We start from the raw sequence: 12,686 nt of genomic DNA, 5'->3' as shown, positions 1-12,686 counted from the left end.
CTGATCAGTAAATCAGGAAATGCTTCCTGGAGGAGATGACTTTTGAATTGAACTGGGAAAAATCGATAAAAATTTAAGCAGAAATTGGAGAATTTAATGAGCAAAGGCAGAAAAGCTGGGAGGAAAAAAGCAAGTACTTTGAAGATGAAGACTAATCCAGTTTGTACCACTGCATACTGATAAAATACAACAATACACCTATCTAAAATTGGTTCATTTTAGAAGACAGAGGGATTAGACTTGTAGTCATAAAACCTGAGTTCCTGTCACAGTTCTACTACTTACTAGCGATCTGATCATAATCCCTGTCTCTTTTCAGGTCTCAGCTTCCTCATCTGTAAAATGGGACTAATAACACTTGTACTATCTACCTCCCCGGGTTGTTGTTGAAAGAAAAGCTCTTTCTAACCTTCAAGTCACAATTGAAATACAAGTTATCTAAGATCCTTTATAAGACCATATACAGAAGCAAGCAGTAATGGTTTGGTGGATAGAAAGAGCCAGGGAGATCTAGATTCAAGTTCTACCTCTGACATATATTGGCTGTATGACCCTGAGCAAGTCATTCAAGCTTTCCATGCTCAAGGCAGCCCTCTAAGACTGTAATTCGCAGAGTAGTTGCTAATCTGTGTTGTTAAATCAAAGTTTTCCCATTCTTGTTCACCATAATCATTAGTGGAGGTACACATACACCCAAAAATTAAATTATAATTAAGTAAAACTATATGCTGCTAATTTATATTAGGAGATCCATGCATAAAATAGGCATCTAAGAACTTTTATTTATTCTACATAATCCATCCCTCTATTACTAGAATCCATTTGGCTTATGCTGGGCTACACCAAGCCAACTGATGTGAGTTGGAAATGAACATAATTGCGGGATGACGGGTTGCAGAACATTATCTTTACAGATACTTAATGTTTGTAAAACTTATAAAAATGCAACATGAGTGCTCAGTATTCTTGCTCCGTTTTAGAAGGGCTGGAAAAAAAAAAAAAAACCTGTTTCATCGTCCTTAGAGATAATGGGTTTGTTCATGGAAAATAAGAGGCATTTCCTACCGCCTGATTCTTATGGTTCTAATTATGCCTCTGCATCAGCTCATTTCTGTCATTAGGACCACTGCGTTCAATACTTGATGGTGCTAACAGGATGGCAAATTCCACTTACCTTTCCTCCTACATTTTCAGATGCCAAGTCAGTTAACTGGATGAAACTTGGAATATCATCAGTTTTGCCTTCCTTAGGGTAATCAGCCATTCTTCCTGCAAAACCAACAAAAAAGCAGAATAAGTAGCTAGGACTACTTGCTCTGGCAATTCCATACTATCACTGAAGACGGGATATCTCACATCCACATCCCAGCCCATGCAGAAGGCTATCAGAAGGCTGGATGGGATGTAGTGAGTCTTCCCTCCCTCTGGTTTTAAGAAAATAGGACAACTTCCCACCCTTTTGAAAAATTTTTTAAAGCAGGGTGCCTTCATTTTCCTTTTTTTTTTTTCTTTTTTAAGAGAAAGATACAGTATGACAGTATAAAGTATACAGTATAAAGTATGACCTTGAGTAAGTTACTTGCTGCTGGAGCTGTCTCTTCATCAGTAAAATGATAGGATTACGCTATCATGATCTCTAAGGTCCTGTCCATCTCTAGTATTTTATAATCCTTATACAAAGTTTGGTTTAAACATTAACAGGAAAAACAATATTGTGGTTTGGCACAAAGTATGTGCTTAGGTTTGGCAAAATAATTGTGCTTAGGGTTTTCATCATTTAAAAAAGTTTGGAAAATACACATCAGGCCCAACAGGAAGCCAGGTTCTCCCAGATCTGCATCCTGCATTTATTTATGTTTCTTAAACATTTTGGAGAACGGCATAAATACTTGACCAGAAAATTATGTTCATAGATTAAACATAATGGAGTGATAAAATTGGAATGAGATTTCCATTTGGATTCTGGCTTTACTACTTACTAGCTATATCATCATGGGCAAAAATCACTTAGCCTCTCTTTGCTTAATTTACAAAATGCGGGTCATAATAGTTATAAGCACCCTCTCAGATTACATGTAAATTCAATTAAATTTAGCAAGCATTTATTGAGCAACTATTATATATCAGACACTGGGTTAGGTACTGGGAAAATAAAAATAAAAATGAAACAAACCATCGAGTCTGCGATCTCTTAACCTCTCTCTGAGCCTCAGTTTAATCATCTGTAAAAATAGAGGAATGGACTAAATCACCTCTATGGTAATACGGATAGTATTCTGGTTTTCTGGGTCTAGCCTTGCTTACGACAAGCTATCTTTTACTCTAGACACACATACACTCTTCTGCCTATTCCCTTTCTCCCTCTCTATCACCATCTTACCCTTTCCAGAAACAATTCTCCCCACACCCCTGCCCAATGTCTGGAAACGTCCATGCCCCCAAGGCATGGTTTCTGGTTTCCATCTGGTTTCCCTGATGTTCCTCACATAAGCCATTCCATCTCCACCTCCAAGCATTTTCACGGGCTGTCCTCCATGCCTGAAAATGCTCTCCCTCCTCCTCTCTCCCTCCTGCCTTCCCTGATTTCTTCCAAGTCTTAGCTAATGTTCCCACTTTCTATAAAAAACCTTTCCTTGGTCTTCCTTAATCTTGATTCCTTCCCTTGGAAACTGTCTTCAGTTTCTCCTGTCTATACCTTGTCTATACATCTTTGTTTACCTGTTGTCTCCCCCACTGGCTTTTTGTTTTATTGTAATTTATATTTATTTCCAACCAAAGCAGGAAAGGGTAGAAGGTATAAAGGTACAGCCTTTATATTAACCATTGCTTCTCCATTTCACTGGCTCCACTCTAGTTCTTTTCCACTCAAGATTCTGGATATTATGTCGTACATGGCCTGGTTATAAATGTGCCGAGTTTGGGGTAAAAGTGAACCAGTGTCAATGACTCCATCTGGTGAAGAGCTTTTAAAAAGAACTGCTCTTGATTATTGTTATTGACAATGTCCATGCAGCTGATGGAACTGAGCCCGAAACAAGATCGTTTGTAAAAGTTCGTTCCTTCTCAGCTCCATTCTCTCTGAAGACACAGGTTTCTGGGTCCTGTTGCTTTGGTGATGGAAACTCAGATTCCTTAATTCTGTTCCTTGAGGGCAGGAACTTTTTTTTTTGCCTTTATATCCCCAGGGCCCAATACAGTCTTTGGTGCTTAATAAATGCTGCCTGACAGACTCAAATGGCTAAAGGTATATGTGAACAGTCACCTGAGTACAATGGCAAATTCTGGGACTCTCAAAAGATACCCCATCCTCCCAGCCCGGAAAAAAAATCTTACCTAAATAGGATTTAACAAGGACTTCATGAAGGGAGAAAGACCCCCCAGAATCAGAAGTAGGAAACATCCCTTTCACTATCATTATGTGATGTTTCAAGTTTGCATCTGCTCTCCTCAGATGTCTAATATGTGTAAGGGGAGAGTATGTCCCCCAGCTTGGGGGAATTATTTTGAAAAAAAATTGTTATTGTTATCCTTTCTCAAAAAAATCCCATTTTGAAAATGAATGGAGGGGGCCAGGTTGGTGGCTCAGGGGAGAGCCAAGACCTGAGTTCAAATCTAGTTTCAGACCTATCTATACAACCCTGGGCAAGTCACTCAACTCTTCTGCCTTGGAACCAATGCATAATATTGATTCTAAGATGGAAGGTAAGGTGTTTTGTTTTTTTTTTAAGTGAATGGAGTTCAATTGGTTGATTGATATTGGGGAAGCATACCAGGAAGGGCTTGGAAGTTACATATATTATTTGAAACCCTGATATTTGGGGGGTTATCCTTAGATCTGAAAAAAACAGTAGATAGTTCCTCTCTGAGGACCCAATCTGCCAAATCAAGCAGTAGTTAGAAGACTGAACCCAATGGGAAGGGAAAAGAGTAAGCATTAATATAGCACCTACTATATATCAGACACTCTGCTAAGGACTTTTTTTAAAAACAATTATTATCCCATTTGATCTTCACAACAACCCTGAGAGGTTATCATCCCCATTTTGCAATTTAGGAAACTGAGGTTAAATAAATTTGTCAAGTCACATAGCTACTAAATATGTGAGGATGGGTTTGAACTTGGATCTGCCTAGAAGTCCAGAGTTCTATCCACTGTGCCTCTAACTGCCTTTCTCTTTTCTGACATGGATGTGACTGAAGTCAAAATGGATTATGATGGACAGGCCAAGAAGCTTCTAGAATTAATGGAAAACTGGATCATTTCATATAATAATATATTGAAGGAAAACTTGGGCTTCCTTCTTCTTCCATTGAATCACCCCTTTTTGCTTCTCTCAGAGAAGGGACTAGATGGAATCCAAAAATGTCAGAGCTAAAAAGACATTAAAGATTACCTCAAATCTGGCCTTAGACACTTAATAGCTATGTGACTCTGTTTGCCTCAGTTCCCTCTTTTGTAAAATGAGCTGGAAAAGGAGATGGGAAAACACTCCAGGATCTTTGCCAAGAAAACTCAAATGGGGTTATGAAGAGTTGGAAATGGCTAAACAATGGGAACAAGTTCAAATTTAAATGAGTTAGATGATTTCAAGAAAGGATAAATGACTAGCCTAAGGTCACAAAGCTAATTAAGGGAAGAGTCAGGACTAAAACCAGGTCTTTTAAAACCAGTGCTGTGGTCATCCCAGTAGTTATAGTGAGAATTTCAGAATAAGGTGACAGACTGGTGAGGGAAACAATTGGGTATTGGCAGGACCTGCCATCACCCCTAATGTATCATGCAACTAACTTCCTAAACCTAGTGAAAATAGTTAAGATTTCCTTGAAGAAAAAATGAGAATTTCCCTGAGAGTCATGGAGACTTTGTTCTAGTTCAGGCAATGCCATTATGTTTTATTGTCTTGGAATATGGCATTTTTCATATACATACACAAATCCAGAAGTTAATATTCTTTCATACTTCCAAATACCAAACAAATAATTTTACAGTGTTTCCATAAGTTATAACCTCTCTTGGAAAATTGTAAAGGCTTTCCCCCACCCCAAATACAATAAAGAAAAGAAAAATGAAAACAAAATTAAACCTCACCTCTCAGATGGAAAATCTGATCCTTACAAAGCTCCCAGAATATGTGAGAGGCTTTTCCCACATGGATCAGGGACCTGACATTAACTGGAAACAACTCTCGTTATATACGGAGGCATCACAGAATAACGTATTTCAGAGCTGGAAAGGACCTTAAGCAGCCAGCCAGTTTAATTAATGCCAAAACCAAGCCTCCGACATAACTGAGAAGTAGTTAACCAGCCTCAATTTGAAGACTTTACTCATCCCCAAGAAATCAGTGGTTCAGTGACACTGAAGTCCTTTTGCTGCTCTGCAAACAAGATACTCCATCTCCCAGCTCTGGTCATTTTTACCTTCTTTACCCCATGCTGCAAATTCTCTCCTTCCTCATCTCTTCCTCCTGACTTCCCTAACTTCCTTCAAAGTCCAGCTAAAAAAAAATCCCGTCCTCTAAAAGAAAGCTTTTGCTTTGCTTCAGTTGATTATTTTCAATTTATCTTATTTGTGCAGAGTTGTATGTGGTCTTCTCCACTAGATAATGAGTTCCTTGAGAACAGATTCTCTTTTGCTTACTTTCATATACCCAGGTACTTAACCACCAGCACCCTAGGAACCCCCAGGTAGCCTCAAGCTGAGGAACATTAGTTACGACACCCCCTACTCAGTCCTTCCTTGGGTACCCAGGCTCTGGATCTACCTAACCATTCCCCTAAAGTCAATGTGTGAAGCTTATTTCTTCCTCACAATATAGGTTGACTCAGTTTAACAACTATAAGCAGCACTGAGATATAGTTGAAAAACAGTTAGGCTAGAAGTCAAAAGACTGAGAAGTGCCTTTAAATTCTGGATCTTCTATTTCATGACTTTGGAACCCATCTTCCAATCAACTGATTTCTCTGGGCCTTGACTTCCTGTCTTTAAAATGGCAAATTTCATTGCACCTAAAGTAAGAATGGTCCTTAAGGACCACAGAAAAGGATCTAACTCCTTCATCTTCCAGATGAGAAAGCAATAACAGAGATAGAGAGGGAGAGAATTGCCCAAGGTCACAAATATAACAATGTGTAGAGTTGGACTATTCAAACCTAGTGTTCTTCATAGCATACTATGAATGGACCAGATGACCACCAAAGTATTTTCCTTTTGTGTAATTCTGTGATCATGTCTTCTGGAAATCTTGTGGGCAACTGGATTATTGAATTAATTTCTGATAAGGGATTAATTTAAAAGTCTATCTCATTAAAAATGATTTTTTTAAAGAGAAAGCAATGTTTTAACAGCATAATGAAATAGAAAGAGCACTGAACTTAGAATCACAAGATCTGGGCATAAGCCCCAACTTGGACATTGAATACCTATTGATGAGACTTTGTGCAAGTCACTTCTCTCTGGCCTCCTCACCTCTAAAATGAGTGTTGGACTAGGTGATCTCTAAGGTCCCTTCTAGTGCCAACTATTAATTCTGTGTAAACTTCTCCAATGGTAGAAAATTCATGCCTCACAGGAGGGGAGAGGAAAGAGATCATCTAGGAGCTTTTGATGACCAAAGGGATGATTTTTTTATGACAGTCAGCTCCAAATAGAATACAATAATAACACCTCTAGTCTCAAATAACCCATTCCATTCCCACAAAGTTCTACAAAGCTAAGTATTTCTGAGTAAGGCTCAGGACCTCTGAGTACATCTTTCAGTAAGATGGCAGCAAGTTGTCTGATTCTCAGTCGATTCGAAGTCTGTGAGTCTGTAATACAACCAGGACAGAGATGATCAAGGGAAGGGGTCTGAATGCACTACACAGGACAATCTCTTTATCCCTCATCATAATTCAACTCCTGCCTAGGCTGGCAGAAGGGACTGCTTTCCCTTAGTAAACAGACCAATTCATTACTTTCTGCAAACATCTTTCACCTTAAGGTATTGGATTCTTTCCCTTTCTTAATTTCTTCTTTCCTACGATACTGAATAGTTACCCCTTGCTAATATTATTGCCGGCTACATGCCATGCATTCGATTTTACCACGTTTTCATTAAGATCTTAGCAATAATCTAAATGCTTGTAAACAGAATCATGCACCCAGGGCTCATTCAAAATTCTATAATGTCATCCTTTTAAATCTTATTGCTAAACTAATAAATGGTGTCTGGGCATCTCTTGCCTTTGGCCCTGCAAAAAATGGGAGAGATTGGAAGACTGAATTTTAGTCCCAAATCAATTTGATTACTTTCCTCTTGTCAATCCAAAAATACACATCTCCTTTGGCCCAGCAAGATGAGATGACAGTCACATCTATATGCTCTTTTCCATTCCTAATGCTTCCATCCTAGTCTAGGTCCTCTCATCTGTACTATTGCAATAGCTTCTAACTGGGGTGTTTAAGACTAGTACTTCTGGTGTGAGAGCTTGCCTTGAAGCCCTTTCCAGGACTAATTTCCTTCTTTGATGTCCACCTGCCACCCAGCATTCACCCGTGGCTCCAATAAGCTATAGCATGCGCAGCAGCCACAACCTGGTAAACTGTCTTGGAAGGCAGGCTAAACTAGGCTGAGAGTACCTGACATGAGTCAAACCCATTGGTGAGGTAAGGAGTGTCTACCCCAAGCATGTGAACACTTCTCCCGGCAAAAGGGGAAGATGAGAACAATTTGTTCCAATGGCCATGAAGGCAGCAAAAGCAGGTGCTATATAGAGCACTTAGAACTTGATTAGACATTGACGAAGCCAAGGTCATCCACTGCATCCCAAGTCATCACCAGTTGTCTTGACTTTTGTCTTGCCACTGGACTTCGATGACTCTGGAAGAGAGAAGGAGGCTGACAACTTTGTGCAACTCTGCCTTACTTAAATCCAACTTATGCATGAGTTAAAATACATCAACAGTGATGTCATTTTGGTCCTCTTTGAGTTCAAAGAACAACCTCCAACCAACTGATCTACCCATTTCCAGTCTCTTTTCACTTTAATACACTCTGTACACAGCTGTCAGATCATGGGGTCACATATTTAGAGCTGAGAAAGACCTTAGAGATTATCAGATATCCTCATTTGAAAGTTAAAGAAACAGAAGCCTGGAAATAGAAGTTATCTGCCTAGAGTTACACAAGTAGGGAGTAGCTGATCTTTAAATTCCAAATCTGGTGCCATACCCAGTGCTCCTGCACAGATCTGATAATATCATTCCCCCAGCTCAAAAACCTTCTTTGGACCCACTATCTACTGAGTAAAGTCTAAACTCCTTTAGCCTAGAATTCAAGATCCCACTACCATCTGGCTCTATTCTAATCTCCCTACACTCCAGCTGAACTGAATTGCTGGCTGTTTTCCCAAAGACATTCCATAATTTCCTATCCCTGTGCCTTATGCTCAATAAAGTCCCAGCTACATAGAATGTCTTCTCCATCTCTGTCGAAATCCTACTCATCTTTCAAGGCTTAGTTTAAATGCTGTTTCCTTCATTAAAACCTCTACTGCTCATTTCACTTAAAAAGTGATACTTCTTTCTTCTAAGCGCCCATAGCACTTTTTTTTTAACCCGTACCTTCCATCTTGGAATTGATACTATGTATTGGTTCCAAGGCTGCAAGCAATAAAAGCTAGGCAAAGGGAGTTAAGTGACTTGTCCAGGTTCACATAGCTAGGAAGTATCTGGATTCAGATTTGAACCCAGGACCTCCTGTCTCCAGACCTGGCTCTCAATTCACTGAGCCACTTAGCTGCCCCCTTCTTCCCTAGCACTTTGTACTTTTTTTATATATACATATAGTGTTTTGCAAACCTAAAAGTGTTATGTAAATGTTTATTATTGTAATTATCACCTCCTCTTTTATATTATTGTTATTGTGTCCATGGCCTTAGTAGAAGCTCTCTGAGAGCAAGAGCCAAGGTTTAATCTTTTTGCGGTACCTCAGCATCTTAGCACAGTACTTTGCACACAGTAGATAAATGCTTTATTGAAGTACAAAGTCCCAGGATCACTATGGCACTAAAAATGTTTGGATAACTCATGGGAACAAAAATAGTTCTATTTACACATCCTTGTTTAAGCTAATACCCTGAGACTTCTTTAAAACACAGGAAATTTGCTTATTCAAAAAACACTTATTAAGCACCTTTCCTGTGCTCAGTATACAAAGGATGCAAAAGACAAATATAGAGAGAATATAATGAGTCCCTTCTTTCTGATAAAGGCTCCGAAGTGGTTTCTTCTTAGGATTGTAAAATACTGACGCTCTCATAAAAACGTGGTACCCTCATTTATATAAACCTAAAAACACTACATAAATGTTCGTTATTATTACCATCATTCCTGTGTCCTCTCTTAACGTTGCAGTTGTTTGCTTTCATTTGGGTTCGGTAATTTAAAAATCATCACTGTGCATGCTACCTATACTCACCAATACCACTTTTTCCTGAGTGGTCTCTAGGCATTGCTGTCACTGGGGAAAAGGCTATCCCTGGCCTCCCTTCTTGTGGTGAACCTCTCTGAATTTAGCCACTGACTGTGACACCTGGTACTTCAAGCTACTTCATTATGAGCACAAGATGGCAGCCTATTATGGAGGAGAACTAGTGTGATGTGATGGGAAAAGTAACGTGGAGCCTAAGGGATACAAGTTCAAAGTTCTGCTACTTGTGATACTATAGAAAAGATCGCTTCTCCTCTCTGGCCTCAGTTTCCTTCCCTATAAAATGAAAACATTAGACAAAGTGATCTTTAACATCCCTTCCAGCTTAAGGCCCAAAGCTCCCAAACCAGGGCATGCCTTATAAGCAAGTAAAGTGTCCTTGTCTATCTCTTAGCATCCCCTTTGAATTCAACCTGTAAGGAGACTTGAAACTGCACAGTGACAGTCATTCATTATTTGGAGATTCTGAAGCTTCTCAGCTTTTTTATTAATAGAATGGGTGGCATCTTAAATCAGTTAGAGTCAAGAGATCCTAGGTTCCAGTTCTAGCATTAACAGTTTCTAGCGGTTATCATCATATTCTCTGAACCTTGATTTTCTCATCTCAAAAGTAGAGATCATAATTATTTGAACTATCTACCTCCCAGGAGTATTGTGCTTTGTAAATTTTAGGGTCTGTAATTATATCATTCAAAAACTTTGGGAGCATTATAACATCTACCCAAGAGCAAGGTCATTCATTGCCTACAGGAGAAAGAGACTATCTCAAAGATAGTATTTAAAGGGAAAAAAGAATGGAAGAAGGGAGAGACACCAAATCTAAACCACCTACCCTGCAACGATGCCCAGGGATAGTCCTATTTGGGGGCTATGACATAGTGAATTGTTTTTTGGTAGATGAAGTTCAGGGGAAAGAGGATAAGAGTGGAGAGAGGACCATATGCAATAAAGAGAGCCAGAGCAAGAAATACCATGGAGTCCTTTGTTTCAGTTGGTGGTAGCCCTATCATTCTTTGCTCTCTTTTTCTCTTCCTTTCTTCCTGCTGATGTTACTCAGTGGTACCCATAGACAAGCACTAAATAAAATAGTAATAAAAATAGCTAACATTTATTTAGTGCCTGTGCTAAGTGCTCTGTAATTACTATCTTGTTTGAGCCACACAGCAACCTTAAGAGGTACAGGTGTTAATATTATCCCCATTTTACAGATGAGGAAAGTGAAGCAGACAGAATTAAGGGATATGCCCAGGATTACTATGTCTGAGGCTGGATTTGAACTCAGTTCTTCCTGATTCCAGCTCCAGAGATCTATCCACTGTACCTCCTCCGTGTCCTCAAATAAGAACCAAACTAACTATGTGTTAGGATTTCAAAGACCATAGGAAAGTGGAGCCATTCAGGTAGGAGCATATTTCCCACCATGTAGGATACTTTGTTATAGGAATTATTTGCCTAATTTAAGACTCGGGACCCTGTTAGCAATGTGGCTTAGTATAGAAAAAGCATTTGGAGCCAGAGAACCCGAGTTTGCTTCTCAGCTCAACTACATTCCAACTGCATGACTTTAAGCAGGTCGCTTCTCTCTCTTGGTCTCAGCTGCTTCCTCTGAATTATGAAGGGATTCAAGTGGATGATCTTTAAGGTCCCTTCCAGCTCTAAATCCCATGATACCAAGCTCAGTGAGCTATTTTTATTGTAATTGTCATTATTCCCTACACTTTAGTATGAATGTTTCCATTCTTATTTGAGAGTGTTTCAGATAGGGAGCCCCTTCTGTCCTTCCCAGCTCTCTTACTTTCTCTACATACTCTATGATCCACCATACTGCTCTGCTTTCAGTTCCTCCAATAGGTCCCTCCCTCCTGTCTCCATGCCCTTGCAACTAACTGTCCCCTACATCTGGACTGCTCTTCCCTCTCATCTCTGCTTCTTGGTTTTCTTGGCTTCCTCCCCTTTTACAGGAGACCTTACCTGGTGCCCACAGCTTCTAATGTCTTCTCCTTCCATCTGCTCTGTATTTATCTTGTATGTACCTAATTGTTGACTTGTCATCTCCTCCATTAGGATGTATGCTTCTTGAGGGCAGGGGCTGTTTTGGGGTTTCTTTGTATTCCAATGCTTAGCACAGTGGCTGGCATATAACAGGCACTTAAGAAGAGCTTTTTGTCTGGCTGACTGAAGAAAGAAGCCCCACTTATGAGATTGAAGACTTTATAGGTTGTGGTCAAGCTTTTCAACTTCCCCACTTGATTGCTAGTTACCACTTAGCTCCAATCCTGCCATAAAACCCCAGAGGAAGATTGTTCCAAAATGATTCATTTACCCAGTGGGAAAGGGGGAATGGGAAGGAGTGGGGAATAGCTAAGTCTCTTCTGACCTTCTGCTATCCCCAGACCAAATCCTAGCATTCCAAGAGCCATCAAAATCCCTAAAGCCAACTCTGATTCACAATTCTGGTGCTACTCAGAGATCCTACTCGGGTTTATGAAAGCTAACCCAGAGTCTAACATCTGGAGGTTCTAAGATCTGAAGCTGCCATGACCAGAGAAGGGATAGATCAATAAATAAATGCCCAGTCTCCAGGACCCAGAAACACCTAGCATCAGCTAAGTCTTGAGGTCCTCAAAAGAAACCCTTTATAGCTGTAATATCCCCAAAAAAAGGGAAAGATTGAATGGTCAGCAGTTAGCTAAGAGGGAATTGGAGAAGTATTTCTACCTTAGAGACTTAGCAGAGCATTCTGAAGTCCTAAAAAGTGTTAACTACAAATTAGAAAACAAAGAATGGAGATGCTGAGCAGAAAGAAAATCACCTTCTCCAATCCACCAGGTGGCAGCAGTCACCTACTACTGAATTATAAATAAGCCATCAATAAGTATAGGAACAAACATGGACAGATGATATCTTTCCACCAGACTTTTAGCTCCTGTCTAAACCAGCCCTGCTCAAAATATCCCTTTGCCAAACAACTTTTCCCACCTGACTGCATTCCAATTCCACTGATCAATCTTTTTCTCTTAATTGCATCTAGCTTGGTCAGATTAGAGGGAAAGACGGAAGGAAGGTAAATAAAGAATAATACCCAATAACTGACCTCTTTATTTTCTACAGGAACAGCCTGTCTCCCCAATTAAAATCATAATATTTTATGGCCTGTCATGTGGAAAACTACAAGGAGAACTATCCTGCTTAGCTCAAGAGGGAAGAAATAGG

At 39.7% G+C, this 12,686-nt stretch overlaps 1 protein-coding gene across 1 annotated transcript in view; it reads right to left on the bottom strand.

Moving 5' to 3' along the window:
• The window catches only part of ALLC (allantoicase), a 98,932-nt gene that overhangs the window by 68,839 nt on the left and 17,407 nt on the right, over positions 1–12,686 (bottom strand). The window contains 7 exon segments of the mRNA XM_044659565.1: positions 1,175–1,269; positions 2,174–2,222; positions 2,935–3,022; positions 6,175–6,212; positions 6,214–6,275; positions 6,742–6,802; positions 7,456–7,551. Coding sequence (XP_044515500.1) covers positions 1,175–1,269; positions 2,174–2,222; positions 2,935–3,022; positions 6,175–6,212; positions 6,214–6,275; positions 6,742–6,802; positions 7,456–7,551 — 489 coding nt within the window.

The sequence above is a fragment of the Gracilinanus agilis genome, chromosome 2 (genome assembly GCF_016433145.1).
Source record: "Gracilinanus agilis isolate LMUSP501 chromosome 2, AgileGrace, whole genome shotgun sequence".
In the NCBI taxonomy this organism is placed as follows: domain Eukaryota; kingdom Metazoa; phylum Chordata; class Mammalia; order Didelphimorphia; family Didelphidae; genus Gracilinanus; species Gracilinanus agilis.
This window is presented reverse-complemented; position numbering and strand designations above follow the sequence as displayed.